The 19,684-nt window shown below is 40.4% G+C and overlaps 1 protein-coding gene across 11 annotated transcripts in view; it reads right to left on the reverse strand.

Annotated features, from left to right (window-relative positions):
• Positions 1–19,684, reverse strand: part of GRIN2B (glutamate ionotropic receptor NMDA type subunit 2B) — a 755,912-nt gene that overhangs the window by 135,637 nt on the left and 600,591 nt on the right. For all 11 annotated transcript variants that reach the window (XM_089303866.1, XM_089303864.1, XM_008259603.5 and 8 more), the window contains one exon: positions 856–970. In XM_089303866.1, the coding sequence (XP_089159992.1) occupies positions 856–970 (115 nt within the window). The remainder of the gene's footprint in view (positions 1–855; positions 971–19,684) is intronic.

Here is a 19,684-nt window from a genome sequence, read left to right on the forward strand (position 1 = left end):
GCCATATTAAATAAAATTAAAGGTGTTTCTTGACTAAGACACCTCTGAACTTTCAAATGCTGATGGGTTCTGAGATTCTTCTAGAATGAGGCACAGTAGGCAGTATCTCTGAAACCCTACAGAACCACTTTTCAGCAAGGTATCTCAAGTGACAAGTGCCTTGCAGAGGACACTTGGAGAAAAAACAGTGATGACTTGTTTTAACTGAGAAACTGAACTAGTAAGGAAAGAAAATACATTCCAAGGGCTCACTATGTACAGGGTACCTTTTTAGGTATGAAAGTATAGCTAAGAGATTTGTTCAAGGTCCTAAATAGATGAGTGAGTTGAACCTGTGAAATCCAACATACACAGAATTTAATTTCTAATGGTTGAATTTCCAACCCTGTGACTGGATGGCAGTGGGAGAGGTTCTGAGCAGAGTCTTGCATAGCAACATTTCTGAACCAAAGATCTAATTTTGTCTACTTATAAATTAGTCTTTATATAGGCCTCCAGAGGTCCTGTGTAGGACACAACTTCAGAATTGTACCACTGACTCAGTTTCTTCACCAAATTACATTACATTACACATATATACTCTTCCATTAAAAGAAGGTCATGACTCAAACAGCAATGCAATTACCAATATCAAACTAAAATACATAAAGAAAACAACCCATTAATTAACCAAAATAGCAAGGAAATGAAGATGCAAGTTTGAGAACTTGCTAGCTCTTCTCTATCTTTAAAGTATGATTTCTCGCTTCCCAGGTCTAGGGACCAAAACCAAAGGGCTATTTTCCTTTAATGTGTTGCAAAACCTGCCAGGCCTACCCTCTGCTTTGCACAAGAATAAAAAAAGCCATGTCCTACCCTCTCCCACTTCCTCTCCTTGTTCAGAAGGATTATCACCAGTTTTGGATGCATCTGGTAGCCATCTTCACTGAAGGACAGATTTCTCCCCTCAAAAGTGACATTGATCAGATACCTGTGAAGATAAAATAAATGGAAGGTTAAAAGAATGAAGAAGGTATACGAACAAGATAGGTAGAAATAAAGCTGGGTGGAGACAAACCAATAGCTAGATATACAGATATCATTATAAACCTTGGTATTCCTGTAGTTCCCATTTGATTAGGCAATGCAGTCAATCAAGTTTTCATATAAAAAGTAATATGAAAGATAACAATAATTTTAAATAAGTAATTTGAGTTGAATCTGTAGCTATGGCTTTGAGCAAATTGCTTAGCCTTTTTTGAGCCTCTTTGTTTCTTTGTTTTGTTTTGTTTTATCTGCAAATAGCGGATAAATAAAGGAATCCACCTTGTGAAGGTGGGAAGGCTTAAATGAAATAACTTAGGTTAGGTACTTACCAAGGGGCATCGTGCATAGTAAACCTTCATTAAATGTTAGTGATTATTATTATTCAGGAAAGGAGCTAAAGTGTGGAAGTGGCAGAGAGAAGAAAGTGGGTATGTGCACCAAGATAATTTCCTGTTAAGAGAGGTGTCATGTGGGAGCATAGGGTCTCACTACATCCTAGAGATACTAAAACATTTCATCATTAGTTAATGTCTTCCTCAGCCCAACTTCTAAGAGTTGTGAGATGAATCCAGTAGGCCGTTATCTGGTACCATGGGATACATCTGGAAGCCAGGGATACTGCCCTGTGTAAGTGAACAGAAAATCTTAAGGGTAGGAAAATGAGGGACAGGGACTTCAGAGAGTTCCTTGGGAACATCTGCCTAAATTAGTGGAAACTCTGGAGGTTACCAGAGCCAGACCAATGAAATGATCTTCCTCCTCGACAGCTGCAGCAAGGCTTACCCCACGCCCCTGTCTGCTGTGATCTGATGAGCAGTTTCTGCGTTGTGTATCATCACAGTGCTCATGACAACTGGATTAGCACAACTGTGCTAAAGGCAAATGATGTCCCTTTACCATAAGGGGTGAGAAATCTATAATGATCAGCTCTCTGCTCACAGAAGATGTGCTACTTCGGAGCCTGCTACCCAGTGCTGCAGAGAAGACAGAAGCATCTTATAACTGTGATGAGACTGACAGAGGAGGCAGCTGAAATGTCCTTCTTTTAAGTCCTCTGATTCAGTGAAACTAGGAGACTCTTCTTTGATTCTTCCAGGTAACATTAGGTTAAACAACAAAGTTGCTAGCAGGCATATCCTTCTGGCAATCATAAACATGTTTAGACAGCATAAACCAAACACTCATGGGCCACTTATGACTTCTAGAACTGCCTTGGATTTTAAGTCCTGTCATTCCTTGATCTTATCCAGCTTTATAAATGCAACCAAGAATACGGAAGACCTCAAAAGAGTATGGATTCTAAGAATCTTAGAACTGAAAGAGACCTTAAGAAATCAGTACCCACCACTTCTTAACACTTTATGCCCGCCGTCAATGTTCTTGAGTACTTCCATCAGTTGGGAACTTACTACCACTCCTCCTTTCTCAAAATAGCCACCTCACAACTGAATAGGTCTTTCACGAAGCTGAAATCTACTCCTCTGCAACCATCTGACACATCTTTTCTCTTTGGATATTCTATCCCATCTTCTACACAGAAGTTTTTCAGGATATCATTTATCCCTTATATCAGTTTTAATTTTTAAGGAAGCCTTATCCTCATTCAGTTCTATAATTTCAACATAGTGGGTTTGCAAACAGTGCAGAGAGGTTAAATTATTCACCAAATGTTACAGATAACTGGAAGCAGAAGTAATAATTTTCAGCAATACCTTCAGATTCAATCCTTTCTACCATCCCACCTTGATTCTTATATGCAACATCAAGTTCAACATTCCCATCTATATTACATAGTCAACGTGCACCATGGCTTCATGTTCCCCCCTCTAGGATCTTGTCTCCTCTCTCTGGACGTCTCCAATCAGTAAAGTGTAGCACCCATAATCCAACTCAATGCCCCATCCAGCATCATCCCCATTCCTCATCTCTTAGCTCAGAGCTACTTGCCCAAGCCCAACACTAGTTTGAAGACAATATGCAGGTCTCCTGTAGCTGGCAACACCACCAGTCCCCCAACCAAAAGCCTGAGAGAATTCATTTTAGGTGCTATAATTAAAAACAAGACAGAATATTTTAAACCAACAAAATTGATTTAAGCAACCAACAGCATTCACTTAGAAAAAATGCTCTAAACTATAACTATATTGCATAAATTTGAATAATTTCTGTAAATCTTCAGAGAAGGATTATGAGTAACACAAAATAATTTGGCCCCATCTCTTTTTTGAAGGAAGGAAAGAAGGAAGGAAGGGAGGGGAGGAGGTTGGAGAGCAAAGGAGGAAAGAAGAAAGGGAAGGAAATAAATTACCTGGCTTAAGCACTCATCTTTTCATTAGACATGGCTCTGAATAATTCTGACTTTATCTAAAACACCATTAAGAATACTGAAAAGAAAGTTTCCATTTTCAGAAGGCAATTATAAAAGAGAAGTTCCAGAAATAATTCAATTAACAAGCAGCATGAATGGAACAAGTATATAACCTCTCAAGATGACTTCTTTGAAGGGGACAGCATTGAACTGGATATATAAATTGAGAAATTTGAACTTTCAGGAAATACACCACGCTCAGGGGCAATGTAACTGGCCTGTAGCTAATTTTCTTTGGTTATTCTTGCTCTAGAGTCTTCTGATTTTCCTGGGTGTTGTTTTTTTTCCGGTTTTCATTCTCTTCCGCTCTGCATTCATTTTATCTACCTGATCACCTCTCAAGTATTTTATGTGTATCAAAATATTAACAAAACTGTATGGCCACATAAAAAATATTATTCTCCAAAGTATCATGCAATTATTCATGAGCTTAATCACTAATCATTCACTTTCTCTTTTTCTGAGGAATTCCTATGATGGGATACCATTTAGCTGGCACCTACACACTACCCTTCAGCAAGGATGCCCTTTGAGAGGCAGAACCAGTCCATTCACTGGTGATGGGAAATGTAGAAAATTGAGAGTATGGCCACTTTTAGACATGTGACCCTGGAACCCGAATCTCCATTTTTTCTCTTTAAAATGGAGACATCACTTTACCTCTATCTTATAAGACATGATTGTTGTGATGAACAAGTGAAACAGTAGATAGAAAAAATATATATAATGCAAACTTCAGGTTGATAATAGGGAATATTCAGAAAAAAAGGATATATTAGCATGATTTGAGTACCCTAAAAGCTAAGTTTTGAACCTTAATAATAAAAGTGTGATATCCAAATTTCAATAAGACCCAATTATTAGTGGAGTGTCCCTGGGAATGGAGATTGGATTCCACATACGCAGAGAGATTGGTCAAATGCTCACATAAATCAATTTAACTTTTCAAAAGATCTGAAGGCATTTCATTTAGTTACTCTGATTAATGTCGTCAATTTTGAATATTAATTAAAACCTCTAAACTTCCATGTGTCAATCCTGGGTAAGGGTTTCAACTTTAGTTGAATTAAGAGACGCTATAGCTATTCTATTTTTCTCTAGCCATGGCATCCTCAGGAACAAAGTCAGCAATCCCAGCTTCACATATCGGCCACGTTCAGAAGTTCTATTCATAAGATTTTAATTTCCTGGAAGTTCTATCAAAGTTTGGGATATCAAAATTTGCTTGATCTGTTTCTAGGATGTAGTTTGACCCCTAAGAAACCCAAAGGCTTGTCTCATAAAATTCTAATACAACACAGAATCTCACTGCTAGAACTACAAAGACATTTCAAAATCACCCACTGAGAACACTCATTTTAGAGAGAAGAAAACAGTTCTCAAGATGCAAAACGACTGTTCCTGTTTGGGACTGGAGGTGAAACCTTTGGATTCTCAGGTCCATGTCTTTATGATGTCACCAGCTGAAGTCAGGTTCAAATGTATATTTTATTACTTTCATGTCATATATCATGCCCTGAACCATACACGCAGATCCTTAAGAAGGACTGAATAAAACATTGTATCTTGTTTCCCGCTTGCCTCCTTCTTGAGGAGGAGTCTCAGAATCCTGATCGGCTCAGAGCCAACCCATTTGCTTTATATGGCCAAAGTCACACTCTAGTGAGTTTAATGGGATCAAGCCGAGGATCACAAGCCCTTTTGCCTCTTTGACACTGGTGATGCTGCTCAAAGCTCATCCGCTCCACTGCACAGATAGTTAGGCAATGACGTAGGCACATGCCCTGTGTGGGAGGCACCTGGAGTTCTCCCAGAATTTGTCCAGGCAACCAAGAACCTTGGCACCACAATCCTTACTTTGTTCTCCATATTTTTACAAAGCACCAGATTTTTAACGTGTTTATGTGGTTAAGAGTGAAATGGCATCCCATCTCACCCAATCCTTCCACTTTCAGATAAATCCACAAGGGTTCGTGGTTTTACCAACGCCAGATGACAGAGCTGGGAACAAGTTTCAGATGTCCTCATCCCCAGTCCAGTGCCTTCTCACTCACCACCATGCCTCAAGAAGATGGCAATTTCCTCTAGTTTTCATGTCCATTATCCAGATATTAAAATTTAAACAAAAAAGGAACACAGTTGTGGGCAAGGGACTTGAATTCTTTACCCTCTGTTTACATTTTTCTGGCTCTGAAAAATCTAAAACTCTGCAACATTGTGTTGTTGGGATATCAGTTACCTTCCACAGCCTCAAGCTCCCCTATCTGTAGAATGGACTGATTGCTGCCGTCTTATTTGACTGATGGGAGAATCACAAGGTAGCCCTTTGACAGATTCTCTACCTCTACATTTCTTTTTTTTTCAATAAGTATTTTATCATAGAGATTTTAGGTATACAATATGATGTTATTGGTATACATATAGACCGCAAAAGAAATTTTCCTAGTAAAGCAGATTTTCACACCTGTCATCTCTCATTTTATCTGGTTAATACTATGGCTATTATGTTTTAACTCTATTGTCTGAATGGCTAAGTCACAAATCTTTTAAATGACCAATGTCTCCTTTAAGAATATACCTTTTCTCTGAAAAGAACAGGAACAATTTCTTATAGGACTAAAATAGAATATTGAACTTGAAAACTTTTAAAATCTACCTACTTAGAGACCAGTATTGGTGGAAATAATCAAGAATATCCAAAAATAAAATGTTCAGTCTCATGGTTCAGATAGATTAAATTGAAAATTCTTTTCCCTAGCTTATCAAAATAAATACAATACTATGAACCCAGTGTAGTCCGCTCAACATGGTAGGCCATGGCCAGTAAGCAGCTGCTGCCTTCTGGGATCAGACCCAGGAGCTTGTTCTCATTAGTAAGACGTCCTACTCTCATATGATTGAGAAAGTCTAGACAATGCTCCAGAACACTGATAGAAAGGAAATAGAGAGAATTGGGGTCAGTGTCAGGGCAAAGTTGGTTGTGCCACTGCCTTTGACACCAGCATCCTAAATGACTGCCAGTTCAAATTTAGGCTGCTCTAAGCCAGCTTCCTGCTAATTAGCCTGGCAAAGCAGTTGAAAATGAGTACCTGCCTCCTATGTGGGGGATCCAGATGAGGTTCCAAGCTCCTGGCTTCTACCTGGACCAGCGCCAGTCATTGTGTCCACTGGGGGAGTATATCAGCAGATATACTTCTCTCTCTCTCTCTCTCTCTCTCTCTCTCTCTCTCTCTCTCACACACACACACTCACACTCACACTCACACTCACACTCACACTCACACTCACACTCACACTCACATATACACACCACCACTCCAACTCCCACTCCCATCATCTACAGCAGACTGTGTAGTGTGGTGTTTAAGAACAAGGACACAGCACTATGATGACCTCAGCTTAAATCCTGGATACACCAGTTTCTTTGTTGTGTGAAAACCCTGTCAAGCTATGTGAATTTAATCTTGTCAATAATGATCTCTTCAAAAGAGAAACGGTTTTCAACAGCTATAACGGTTTTCTTTGAGGGGGCCAGTGTTTAGCCTAGCAGTTAAGACACCTGCATCACTATCAGAGCACCCCGGCTTGAGTCCCAGCGCCACTGCTAGTTCCAGCTTCCTGTCAATGCACACCCTGTGAGGTTGCAGGCGATGGCTCCAGTAGCCTGGTCTCTGCACCCCTGTGGGAGACCTGGACTGAGTTACTGGTTCTAGGCTTCAACCTGCCCCAGCTCTGGCTGTTAGGGGTATTTTGGTAAAGAACCAGCAGATAGGAGTACTCTCTGTATGTCTATAGCTCTAGTAATATTTAAAAATAAAAGTTTCCTGGCCAGCGCCGCGGCTCAATAGGCTAATCCTCCGCCTGTGGCACCAGCACACCGGGTTCTAGTCCCGGTCGGGGCACCAGATTCTGTCCCGGTTGCCCCTCTTCCAGGCCAGCTCTCTGCTGTGGCCCGGGAGTGCAGTGGAGGATGGCCCAGGTCCTTGGGCCCTGCATCCGCATGGGAGACCAGGAGAAGCACCTGGCTCCTGGCTTCGGACCAGCGCTGTGCACCAGCCACAGCGCGCTGGCTGCAGTGGCCGTTAGAGGGTGAACCAACAGAAAAGGAAGACCTTTCTCTCTGTCTGTCTCTCTCACTGTCCACTCTGCCTGTCACAAAAAAAAGTTTCCTTTAAGATATAATATATATTTGAAAATACTAAACCATGTTATTGCACAAAATAGCTAGAAATAGTTACTTTCTGAAGCTGTCCTTTTATTTAGGCAAAATGATAACAAGGACCTCAGGGAAACTAATTTAATGAATAGACTAATATTAATTCATAATTACTTGAAACAGATTAAAAATAGCCAGCCTTCCAGTGGATTAAACATTTTCTGTAAAATGTATTTATACAATTAATTTATTTTCAAAATCATTCTTTGCAAATCATAAAAAGTTCAAGCTTGGGCTAGTCCATATCCTAATTATTTAAGTTCTAAATTAGTGATGTTAACCTAATGAGATATTAAAGTTTCTTGAGGGCTAAACATTTTTCTGGTGATTAAGACACCACTTGGGATGCCTATATTTCATATCAGAGTGCTGGGTTTCAGTTGCAGCTCCATTCCTGACTTCAGCTTCCTGCTAATGTGAACCCTGAGAGGTAGCAGTGATAGTTCAAGTTATGTGGGTCCTCCCACCTACATGGAAGACCTGCATTGAATTCTGAGCTCCTGGCTTTGTCAGCCCTGGCTGTTAACAAGCATTTGAGAAGTAAACTAGATGACAGCTCTCTCGTGTGTGTGTGTGTGTGTGTGTGTGTGTGTGTGAGTATGCTTCAAATAAATAAATAATGAAAATACACATCTTAAAAACTGAGTAATACAAATTTACTTTTTAAAAATGTATTTATTTGAGAGGCATAGTTACAGACTGGTTGGAGGGAGAGTGGAGAAAGGATGAAGAGAGAGGGGAGAGTGGAGAAAGGGAGTGAGAGAGACAGAGAAACTCTTCTATGCACTGATTCATTTAGTTCCTTCCCCAAATGGCCACAATAGCTGGGGTTGCGCCAAGCTGAGGCCAGGATCCAGGAGCTTCTTCTGGGTCTCCCTCATGGGTGCAGGGACTCAAGTGCTTAGTCCAGCTTCTGACGCTTTCCCAGACACATCACCAGGGAGCTAGATCAGAAGTAGAGTAGCCAGGACTTGAACTGGTGCCCACATGGGATGGCAGCACTGCAGAAAGAGGCTTAAGCTACTACGTCACAGTGCCGGCCCCCTATAAATTTAATATACTTCCTATTCCCTAGTGGTGGTGAAGGGCAGGCTTTGGCCCCTTAGTAGTGTGGGCTGCACTGTATTCATCGGAGAAGTGAATGGCAATGTGTCAATTCCCCACCTATTACAAAGAAAAAATCTTCAGTCCCTGAGGCCTGACAATGAAAACTCTCTGAGAGCTATTACTCGGATTCTGTTTCATAACTCAATGCCATGAATTCATTTCATCTGCAATGAAAGAAAATAGAGGAGGATTATTGGGAGTCACCCAACAATCTCTGCTTGGATATAAGAAAGAAAAGAATAGTCACTTTCTTCTGGAAAGATGTTATTTCTGACCAATCATCAAATCAATAAGAATTCCAGGTGGCTCTGCTACCAGCTTTGATGGCCTCTTCTTTAGCCACCTGTGTCAATTCACCAAGTTGGGTGAACATGGCAGGCCACAGCCAGGCAGCAATTCTCCTCTGGATTTAGGTGTGGGTCTATCTATGATTAAACTCGGGAGGGGCTTGGGGCAGGCATTTGACACCTGAGATACTGCTTGGGATGCCCACATCCAATCTCCGAGTGACTGGGTTCAAGTCCGGTCACCATTCCCAATTCCAAGTTCCTGCAATTGCACACCCTGGGAGGCAGTAGTGATGGCTCAAGCAGTTGGGTCCCTACCACCCAAGTGGGAAAGAGACGTAGATGGAGTCCCCAGCTAACAGTTTCACCCCAGCTCAGCCCTGGATGTTGCGGGCATTTGCATAGTGAATCAGCTGTTGGGAGATCTCTCTTTTATCATTTTACTTTTTGAGTCTCTCTTTGCCTTTCAAATAAATTAAATAAGTAAATAAAAATTTAAATAAAAAAATAAAATCATATGGATCTTGTTCTTGTTAGTATGATATCCTACATTTAAAGGAATTTTAAAGCCTGAGCAATGATCCCAAATGCTTAGTGGTGAGATGTAAGAAACAAAAGGGAGAGATAGGGAAATTTAAGAGAATACAGCATTATAAAGGGGTTGCAAAAAGGTCATGGAAAATTTGCATCATTGTGTAATTCAATTTTTCCTAAACTTGTTTGAAGCCCCCTCATACAAAATGTACACCTCTACCTCCTTTCCACAGACAACAATGGAGTAAGGAGCTTAAAAGCAAGGACAGAGTGGTCACCTGAGCTCTGTGCAATCCTGGATCTACCAGTTCTGCAGCTGTGCAACCTTGCAAGTTATTCAACCTCTCCTAGCCTCAAGTTCTTTACCACTAAAATGTAAATAAACACCCTACCTATCATGGGATTACAGGGAGGATTAAGTGTTGCCATATTCATAAAGGACTTGGAAGTGCACCTGCCACAGAATGGGCATTGTGTGTTAGCTGCAGTTACTGTGATTATTATGGCTTCTTTTTACATTGGTTAGATATCAGAGAATGTCATCATCTATAGAGACTTTCACATCATGTCCTGGAAGATGCTGCCATCTCTTGCCTATTGAAGTCTGATGCTGAGTCTCCCAATTCATTGATCTCTGCTTTTCTCTAAAACCACTGGCAATTTCCTCACTTTCCTATATTATCCCAAAGTATTAAGGGTTGGAAGCATTTGCTTTTTCCTACTATGACTAGTTACCCCTGCGAGGTGTTTAGTGGTGAGGAATCAATCTTGCTACCTCAAGAAGTTCACTTTGCAAAGAAGGTGAGAGATGAACTCAAATCTCCCTAATTTCAGTCTAGAAAAAAAATCACTTCTCAAAGCGACCCACACCCTGACATCTCAGAGCCCTAGTTTGAACATGGTGAATTTTCTTTAAACTCTCCCTAGGAAAAATACATTCCTGCTTGTGTGAGAAGGTACTTCATTTCCCTAGGGAATTAGTGGTTCTGCCTTTTGATGCCAATTAAGCAAGTGTGTATAACGCTGTGTCTCAGTTCTGTGCAGAGAACTCAGCCATGGAGAAGGAATTCCCCTTTTCCTTGTGCTCACAGCCTCTCATCACCTCTGCTAGAAATGTGCCCTGCGAAGATGCCCTGGGAGATCCAGACATAGAACTTCCCAGTGGGAAGGAATCAAGTAGCTCTTCTGGATGGTGTTATTGTCATAGGATATTTTTCCCTTTTATCTCCTTATTGCCATGATATACATAAACTAAATCACTTTAAGAAATATTAAAGCAGGGGTAGGTGTTGGGCATAGCAGTTAAGAACATAGCTTGGGAAGCTCACATCCCATATCCAGTCCTCAGTCCACTCCCTATTCCAGTTTACAGTGAATAGGAGATCTCTCAATCTCTCTCTCTCTCTCTCTCTCCCTCCCCCTCTCCCCCATCTCTGACTTTCAAATAAATAATAATTTTTTTAAACATTGAGGGGCCAGTGTTGTGGCACAGTGGGTAAAGCCAATGTCTGCAATGCCAGCATCCAACCAGAGTGTCCGTTCAAGTCTGGGCTGCTCCTCTGCCACTCCAGCTCCTTGTTATAAGTCCCAGATGCTCCATTTCCGATCCAGCCTCCTGCTAATATATTTGGAAAAGCAGTGGATAATGGTCCAAGTACTTGGATCCCTGCCACCCATGTGGGAGATGCAGATAGAGTTTCAGGCTTCTGGCTTCAGCTTAGTTCAGTCCTAGATGTTGTGGATATTTGGGGAGTGAACCAGCAAATAGGAGACTTCTCTCTCTCTGTCTTTGTCTTTCCCTCTCTCTGTAACCCTGTCTTTCAAGTAAATATTTTTTAAATTGAATAATTTTTCCTCTTCAACAAATAAAGTGTTCAATGTGTTGATATGTGTCCTAGTGAATGAAAACTAAGCAACGAGACCTTTCCACAGAAAATGGCAAGACAGGTCAAAGGCAAGCCAGTTACTGAACACATTGTTAATTCTTCCTTCTGCCTGCTGATAATTTAAGGTGAATGCTTGCCTTTCTAATACCCATTTTATCTCATAAAAACTATGCATAGGTTATGCTAAACTAGCCAAATAATGACTGACCAAGGTTCTCTAAGAGATTAAATTTTGAGCAGACGCCTCTTCCTCCCTGTGAAAGTTCAGACATATTCAGAGAAACCATAGCTATATTTACCCAAGAAGCTCTTGATCCAGGATCCATGGTGATATGGGTATCATATCACACATAGAATAAAAAAAGATTCTATCTTCCTTTAGATTTCCCTTCATTTGTTTTCCCTCTTACGGAGCCTCTCCCTATTTTCTCTTCCATTTTAGGTGGTCAACAAAAATCAACATATTGGAAATACTTCTATATACAGTCCTTACCCCACTGTAAATACCCAGTGCTTGGTTTCACAAGTCTCTCTAGCAGCTCTGGTGAAGGCAAAGCAAAAGAGATGGATGAATAGGTGATGAATCTGTAATGGCTTCAGTTACAGGGATAGGGATTCGAGGTGATAAGAAACCGCCACCTTGAGAAAGGGGGTTAGAATTCAGGCTTTCAATATGGTTGGCAGAGTTCTGCAAGTGAAAATTTCTAGAAGCAATTTACTTGAATGGGGAGGGGAAGAGGGTTAAAAAAAAGCCAGGATATTCCAAGGGTCTGGTAAGGTTTCCAACAGTTACTCAAGATGCCCATGTGAAGCTAATGGTTTTAGGGGAAGTGGTTGCCCCATACTTGTTTCATCCTGTGAATGCAAGATAGAGGGATAGACACTGTTGAATCATTCAAGAATACATTTCTGACTTCAGAAAACTCATTCATGAACCACAGTTGCCACATGGGTAAAACCTTTTCCCATATAATAGAAAATAATACCATATCTTGAGTTTAGAGTCTAAGCAAAGACTTGGTTACAAAAAATATGCAACAAGTAATATGAGGGGGTTGGAAAAAGTAAGCTGTCATGGAGGTTAGTTAGCAACAGGGATTTTTATTAATGTGATTCTTGTAGTACAGTCTAAAAGCTTTCTAGGCTATTCTATATAGGTCAGTAAGAGGACAACCCCAAAAGTAGGTTTGGTTTTTAGAGTTTAGGAAATTTACAATGGTTGTAGTTAAAGGGTTATCATGACAGAAAACAGTGTATTCACATGGAAGAGAATATACCAAGATGGAAACCACAATATAAAAACACTGGTCAAAGGTTATCAGCCAAACCCACATCTTGTTTGTCCTGTTTCCATAAATGTTCTTCTAAGTCACAGTACACTATAGCACTGTTTCTAGACCAAGTTAGAATAGGGAGATCAGGGGAAATTCAAACCTTTTAATTTATTTATTTGAGTAGTTAGCTAAAGACACCCATTGATATTTTCTAATATTCTAGGATGAACTTGATCTTTGAGTGAGAGTTTCAACCAAGAGAAGGGTAAGAGTCATGTAAACCAAACCCCATTTCCCTCTTTCCTTACCCTCAAGAGGATAGCATCATTGACCCCCAACTGCATCTTCACAGAGAAGCTGAAAGAAACATACAATCATCTCTCTCTGCTGTACTGTGTGGGGGCTAGAACTCTGCTGTTGCTTCTTTGTCATGGGATCCTAGCTCCTTCTCTCCTTTCTGTAGGTTGATGTTTCCATGGAAACATGCTCTTTAATGCTTCTGAAATTACTAGTGTATTTATACCATTAACTCTTTGTTGACCAGGGCAGGTCACAAAAGGATCTTACAACCCCTCTGAAAATGAGATCCATGTTCTACCCTGTCTTATTACAAACTTGAAAACAGTAACTGATACCTCATGCTACTGTTTCCTCATCAGACCACATTCCTAAACCTTTGCGACCTTGGCTTTTTGCCTCTATCATTCTACTGAAGCAGTTCTAACAAAGCAATCAATATTCAAAGCAAGGTCAACAAAAAATCAAATCAGTAGGTTCTACTCTATCATCATTCTCCTTGACATTATAGAGTTCACAACAGTGGACTATCCCAATTTTTCAGTAATTCTCTTTGCCTTTGCTTATTTATTATTTAAAATAGGATCATCTATGTCTCCAGCCAGCCTTTTCTCCTTTTCTGTCCATTTTAATTCTATGCTTCCTAAATGAGGCCACCCCAAGACTCAATCATGAGTCTGTGGTCTCTCCCTTTAAAATTTATTTGCAGGGCACAGCGGGTTAAGTCATCACCTGGGATGGCGCATCCCACATGAGCACCAGTTCAAGTTCTGGCTGCTCCACTTCTTTATTTTTTTTAACTTTTATTTAATGAATATAATTTTCCAAAGTACAGAATATTGATTACAATGGCTTCCCCCCCATAACGTCCCTCCAACCTGCAATCCTCCCCTTATCCACTCCCTCTCCCCTTCCATTCACATCAAGATTCATTTTCGATTCTCTTTATATATAGAAGATCAGTTTAGCATACATTAAGTAAAGATTTCAACAGTTTGCTCCCACACAGAAACATAAAGTGAAAAATACTGTTTGAGTACTAGTTATAGCATTAGATCTCAATGTACAGCACACTAAGGACAAAGATCCTACATGAGGAGTAAGTGCACAGTGACTCCTGTTGTTGACTTAACAAATTGACACTCTTGTTTATGGCATCAATAATCACCCTAGGCTCTTGTCATGAGCTGCCAAGGCTATGGAAGCCCCCTGAGTTCACTGACTCTGATCATTTTTAGACAAGGCCATGGTCAAAGTGGAAGTTCTCTCCTCCCTTCAGAGAAAGGTACCTCCTTCTTTGATGACCCATTCTTTCCACTGGGATCTCACTCGTGGAGATCTTTCATTTAGGTTTTTTTTCCCCCAGAGTGTCTTGGCTTTCCATGCCTGAAATACTCTCATGGGCATTTCAGCCGGATCCGCATGCCTTAAGGGCTGATTATGAGGCCAGAGTGCTGTTTAGGACATCTGCCATTCTATGGGTCTGCTGAGTATCTCACTTCCCATGTTGGATCATTCTCTCCCTTTTTGATTCTATCAGCTAGTATTTGCAGACACTATTCTTGTTTATGTGATCCCTTTGGTTCTTAGTCCTATCATTACGATCAATTGTGAACAGAAATTGATCACTGGGACTAGTGAGATGGCATTGGTACATGCCACCTCAATGGGATTGAATTCGAATCCCCTGGTATGTTTCTAACTCTACTGTTTGAGGTAAGTCAGCTTGAGCATGTCCCGAATTGCACATCTCTTCCCTCTCTTATTCCCACTCTTATATTTAACAGCGATCACTTTTCAGTTAAGTTTCAGCACTTAAGAAGAATTGTGTATTCACTTCTGATCCAGCTCCCTGATCATGTGCCTGCAAAAGTAGTGGAAGATAGTCCAACTACCTGGGATCTGCCATCCACATGACAGATCTAGACAGAGTTCTGGGCTCCTAACTTCAGCCAGGACCAACCCTGGCTATTGCAGCCATTTTGGTAATCAGCCAGTGGAAAAAATTCTTTCTCCCTCCCTCCCTCCCTTTCAAATAAATCACTCTTTAAAAAAAAAAAGAAAGATTCATTTGTAGACAAGGAGTTGACAATCACCTCCATGCCAAGGCCTCTGGAATTTCCATCGTAGGGTCCAGCCCAGTACTTCTCATTGGATTGCTCCTCCTAAATGTTCTGACACCTGGTCAGATTGAATGCAATCAAGTCCCAGCCAGGCACTAGGACCACTCCTTTAACAACTTTTTTTTTTTTTTTTTTTTTTTTTTTTTTTTTAACTTTTATTTAATGCATATAAATTTCCAAAGTACGACTTATGGATTACAATGGCTTTCCCCCCATACCGTCCCTCCCACCCACAACCCTCCCCTTTCCCACTCCCTCTCCCCTTCCATTCACATCAAGATTCATTTTCGATTATCTTAATATACAGAAGATCCAATATAGTGGTGACTTCTCTTTTCCTGCTATAATTTCATCTTTGCCACACAAATGAAAGCAAGAATAAGCTGACTGCCCTTAAGAGCTGCATTTCCAGAACTAACCAAATAAGGGAAAAAAGTCAACTGTAGTTTAGTGTTACATATAAAATATGTTTTTCCCTTTGTCAACATACGATTTCAGAGTTTTGTCTCCTAAGGTGAATATGTCTGGTAGTTTTCTGCCATATAAGTAAAATTGCTTGGAAGTTATATTTCTGTTCAGACTGCTTCAAAAAAAATCCAACAATGATACCATTTACTGAGCACATATCAAGCTCTGTTCTGCATGCTTTGTATTATTTTAAATTATCTCAGCCATGCTATGGAATAATAGGCAATATAATAAAGAAGGCTCAGATTGTTGGTATGGGATATGAACACATCTAGTTCTAAGTGATTTTAAGCCCTTGTTCCTTCTATACTGTCACAAGAAAAAATGTAAGAAAACAGTGAAGTCATAAACTTCTAATGTAGTAAAGCTAAAATGCAAACCCAGATTTGAATGTGCCCACAGACTGGACTCTTAATCATTATATTGTCAACAAGCAATCTTTATGTTGCTTTTTTTAATTTCATATTTATTTTAATCTAATGCTTTAAAATTGCACATATTTATATAATACTGTATGATTCTCTAGAACCTGTGATTTTTTTTTTATAAAAAACATTATTTATTCAAGAGAGAGAAAAAAGAGAAGGGAGAGCTCCTATCCTATGGGTCATCCCCCAAATGCCTGCCATAGCCACAGTTGGGACAGAAACTCAATTCAGTTGAAGGGATCCTACTCCTTGGGCCATCACTGGGTCTGCATTGGCGGAAGCTGGAGTCAGGAGCTGGAGCTAGGAATTGAACCTAGGCACATGGGCTATTTAACTGGTGGCTTTAACTGCCAGGCCAAATACTACCTCCAAAATCTGAGTTCTTAGTAATAGTAGCAGTCATCAGTTTTTTTTATTAACAACTTCATAGAAATTATACATATTAGTGGGGAACTGTGTACTGTTTTAATACATGCATACGGCCAGATCAAGGTAAATATGTATATATACATTCAAACATTTATTTCATATGGTGAAACCATTTAAAATATTTTCTTCATGTCTTTTTAAAAATATATAGTATATTATCTATTGTTACCCTAATGTACAATAGAATACCCAGAATTTCTTTCCCCCATTTAACTATAACTTACTAGTGTACTTCAAAAAGTTTGCAGTAAAATGGAATGAAGAGACAAGTTTATTTTGGTGAAAAACATTTTGAAATCCATGAATAGTCTTTGTAATACACATTTTCCATTAACTTTTTGAAGATCCTCTGTTTATCAGCCTTTCTCCATCTCTCCCTCCCTTCCCCCTCTCTCCAGCCTCTGGTAATCACCATTCTACTCTCAACCTCCCACTGACTGCTTTTTATTATCCCTCATGCAGTATCATAAAGGAGATCCACTGGGAAGAGTACTAACCACACAGGCTCTCTCCAGCCCTAAGAAACACTGGCAGCACATTGGTGGTCAGGAGATATGTTCACAGAATAATAAGAGGACTTTATTCTCTAGGGGCTGTCAATCTGTCCTATTTCACAAGCACTAGCATCCAAAAAAGTGAAGGAATGGAATTAATTTGCCTTATAAGAAAACAGGGAGCAAACTATGAAGCAGTATGAGTGGACTTATGGAGGAATTAACTCTCAGGTCACACACTGGAAGGAAGTCAGTATGAAGCCCAGGACTATACTCTTAGAGTTCTTGTTAGAAGCAGACAACAAAAGCTAGAATATTTATTTAGCTTAGTTAAGATTGGAAAAAGTTGATCTTGGTTTGGCACAAAATATCCAAATTCCTTCTGGAATAAAAAATACAATATTAGAGTAATTTTGGAGCTATAATCAATTCTCAGTTATCTTCAATAAAGAAGAGAGAACCACACTTATGATCCAGATAATCAAATACATAGATAATTCTTCGTATTTATACTGCTTGATGTCAGCACAGACTGACAGTGTAGAAAGTCTCTTTCCTTTGAAAATGGTTTCTCTCTCAGTCCTACACTGCTCTGTTACTTGGCCCTCCTTATTCTATGTTTGCCCCTTCTTTACCTCCTCTGCCAGCTGCTTTTATTTTTCAGCTCTCTTTAAGGAAATTCAGCACATGTCTCTCCTCATGCAGGTGCTGGCCTTTCTCAGGGCACTGATTCTTTTAACTGCACGAGTCCCAAGTCTACACCTCCAGTTCTGACCTCTAGTCTCCTCCCATTTCCATCCCTCACTGGCCATTTCTACTTGCATTCCATACCCCATTATAAACTCCTTTTACATTTCAAAATTTATGTATTTTTGTTTTATTTGAAAGGCAGAGAGACAGAGAGGCAGACGGTTAGAATTCTTCCATCCACTGGTTCACTCCTCCAAATGCACATCACACCCAGAGCTTGGAACTCCATCTGGGTTGCCCACGTGGGTGTGAGGGATCTAAGTACTTGATCTATCACTTGCTGCTCAAGGTGCACACAAGCAGAAAGATAGGTCAGAAGTAAAGTAGCTGGGACTCGAGTCAGGCATTCCAATATGAGATGCAAGTGTCCCAATAGGTGACTTAGCAGTGCCTGAAATTGATATGTTTTATCTTCACTCTCAGAATACCTAACATCCTATGTCCTTCTTCACACTGAATATTAATTCTAAGCTTTGAAAAGATGCTGGCACATAGTAGGCCCTCAGAAAATATCAACTAGCCTCATTCCTTTAGTCTGGAAACCTTCCCCATATCTCTGACATCATCCTTTTCTAAATTTCCCATTCTCCGTTAACCTCCCAAAACTTTCCTTTCTTTGTACAATAATTCTTGCATTTGTTCCCTCCCTTCTCCTCTGAAAAATTTCATCCTACTCCAGGCCTTTGTCTTCTCAAAATATCAGCAACAGCCCCTTCCTAAGCCCTCTGTATTCATCATTCTCCCCACCCCCCAAGACCACTCCCACTTCATTTTCGTATAATATTTGTTCATGGTATGCCACTACATGCTCAAAAATCCCCGAAGGCCAGCGTCAAAATCTGCCCTCAGTCCAGGCCCTCTGCATGCTGGCCCTAGCTACCTGAAGCCTCGTGCAAGCCAAGTGGCTTCTTCACTGTTTCCTGAGCATGACTCCCATTATCCTGCCTGGAAATTTTCTCTCAGTTGAGTATAATCCAAGTCCTGTTCATGCTCACAGACTCACATGGTTCTCAACCTCTCTCCACACTTCTGTGTCCATCCAAGCCCTTCTCCCCTCCTGTATCCTCTAGCCTCCAGGGCACACTTCAACATTTCATTCATTGTCCACCTGACCCTGTTATGTTCCTTTTTGTTGCTTAATTTTTAAGTGTCTATGTTGTGTCATCCATGATAGACAAAACACTCTTCAAAGGTAAGAATCAAATTTCATCCTTCTCTTATTCATTGCAGAATCCAAAATAGTTCCTTGCCTCTGGTAAATATTCAATAAATATCTATTGATTTGTTTCAAATTTCCAGAAGACTAGTCTGGAAAACTTCCCCTTGGAGTTTTCTACTTTCCAGCCCTGCCCTCACAGCTTATATGCCTACCACACACACACACACACACACACACACACAAAACCTGGCATTGAGTATCAATTTCCTGTGGATGAAAATGACTCCTCCAATGATTGATTTACAGAAAGGCAAATATAATGAACATATCTACAATCTTTCTTTTCTAAAAACAACATGATAAAGAGATGTCATTAGGCCCTTTTTATTTTTTAATATAATAATTATTATTATTTATTTATATATTTATTTCAAAGGAAGAGTTACAGAGAGGCAGGGGTAGAGAAAAAGATCTTCCATCTGCTGGTTCACTCCCCAGCTGGTCACAATGGCCAGAGCTGCGCCGACCCAAAGCCAAGAGCTTCTTCTAGGTCTCCCACATGGGCACAGGGGCCCAAGGACTTGGGTCATCCTCCACTGCTTTCCTAAAAGGCCATAGCAAAGCATTGGATTGGAAGTGGAGCAGCCGGGATTAGAACTGGCGCCCATTTGGGAAGCTGGCACTGTGGGCAGTGTCTTTACCTGCTACGCCACAGCGCTGGCCCCATCACAAGCCCTTTTAAAACTTTCTCCTTCTAATGCTTCTGTCATTAATTCCCTTAAAAACAGTTCTGCCCATGGGAATCTTGTAACCCAGCCAAATCCCCAGCCTCTGCCTG

The sequence above is a fragment of the Oryctolagus cuniculus genome, chromosome 9 (assembly GCF_051225735.1).
Source record: "Oryctolagus cuniculus isolate XC-2025 breed Fujian yellow rabbit chromosome 9, ASM5122573v1, whole genome shotgun sequence".
NCBI lineage: Eukaryota > Metazoa > Chordata > Mammalia > Lagomorpha > Leporidae > Oryctolagus > Oryctolagus cuniculus.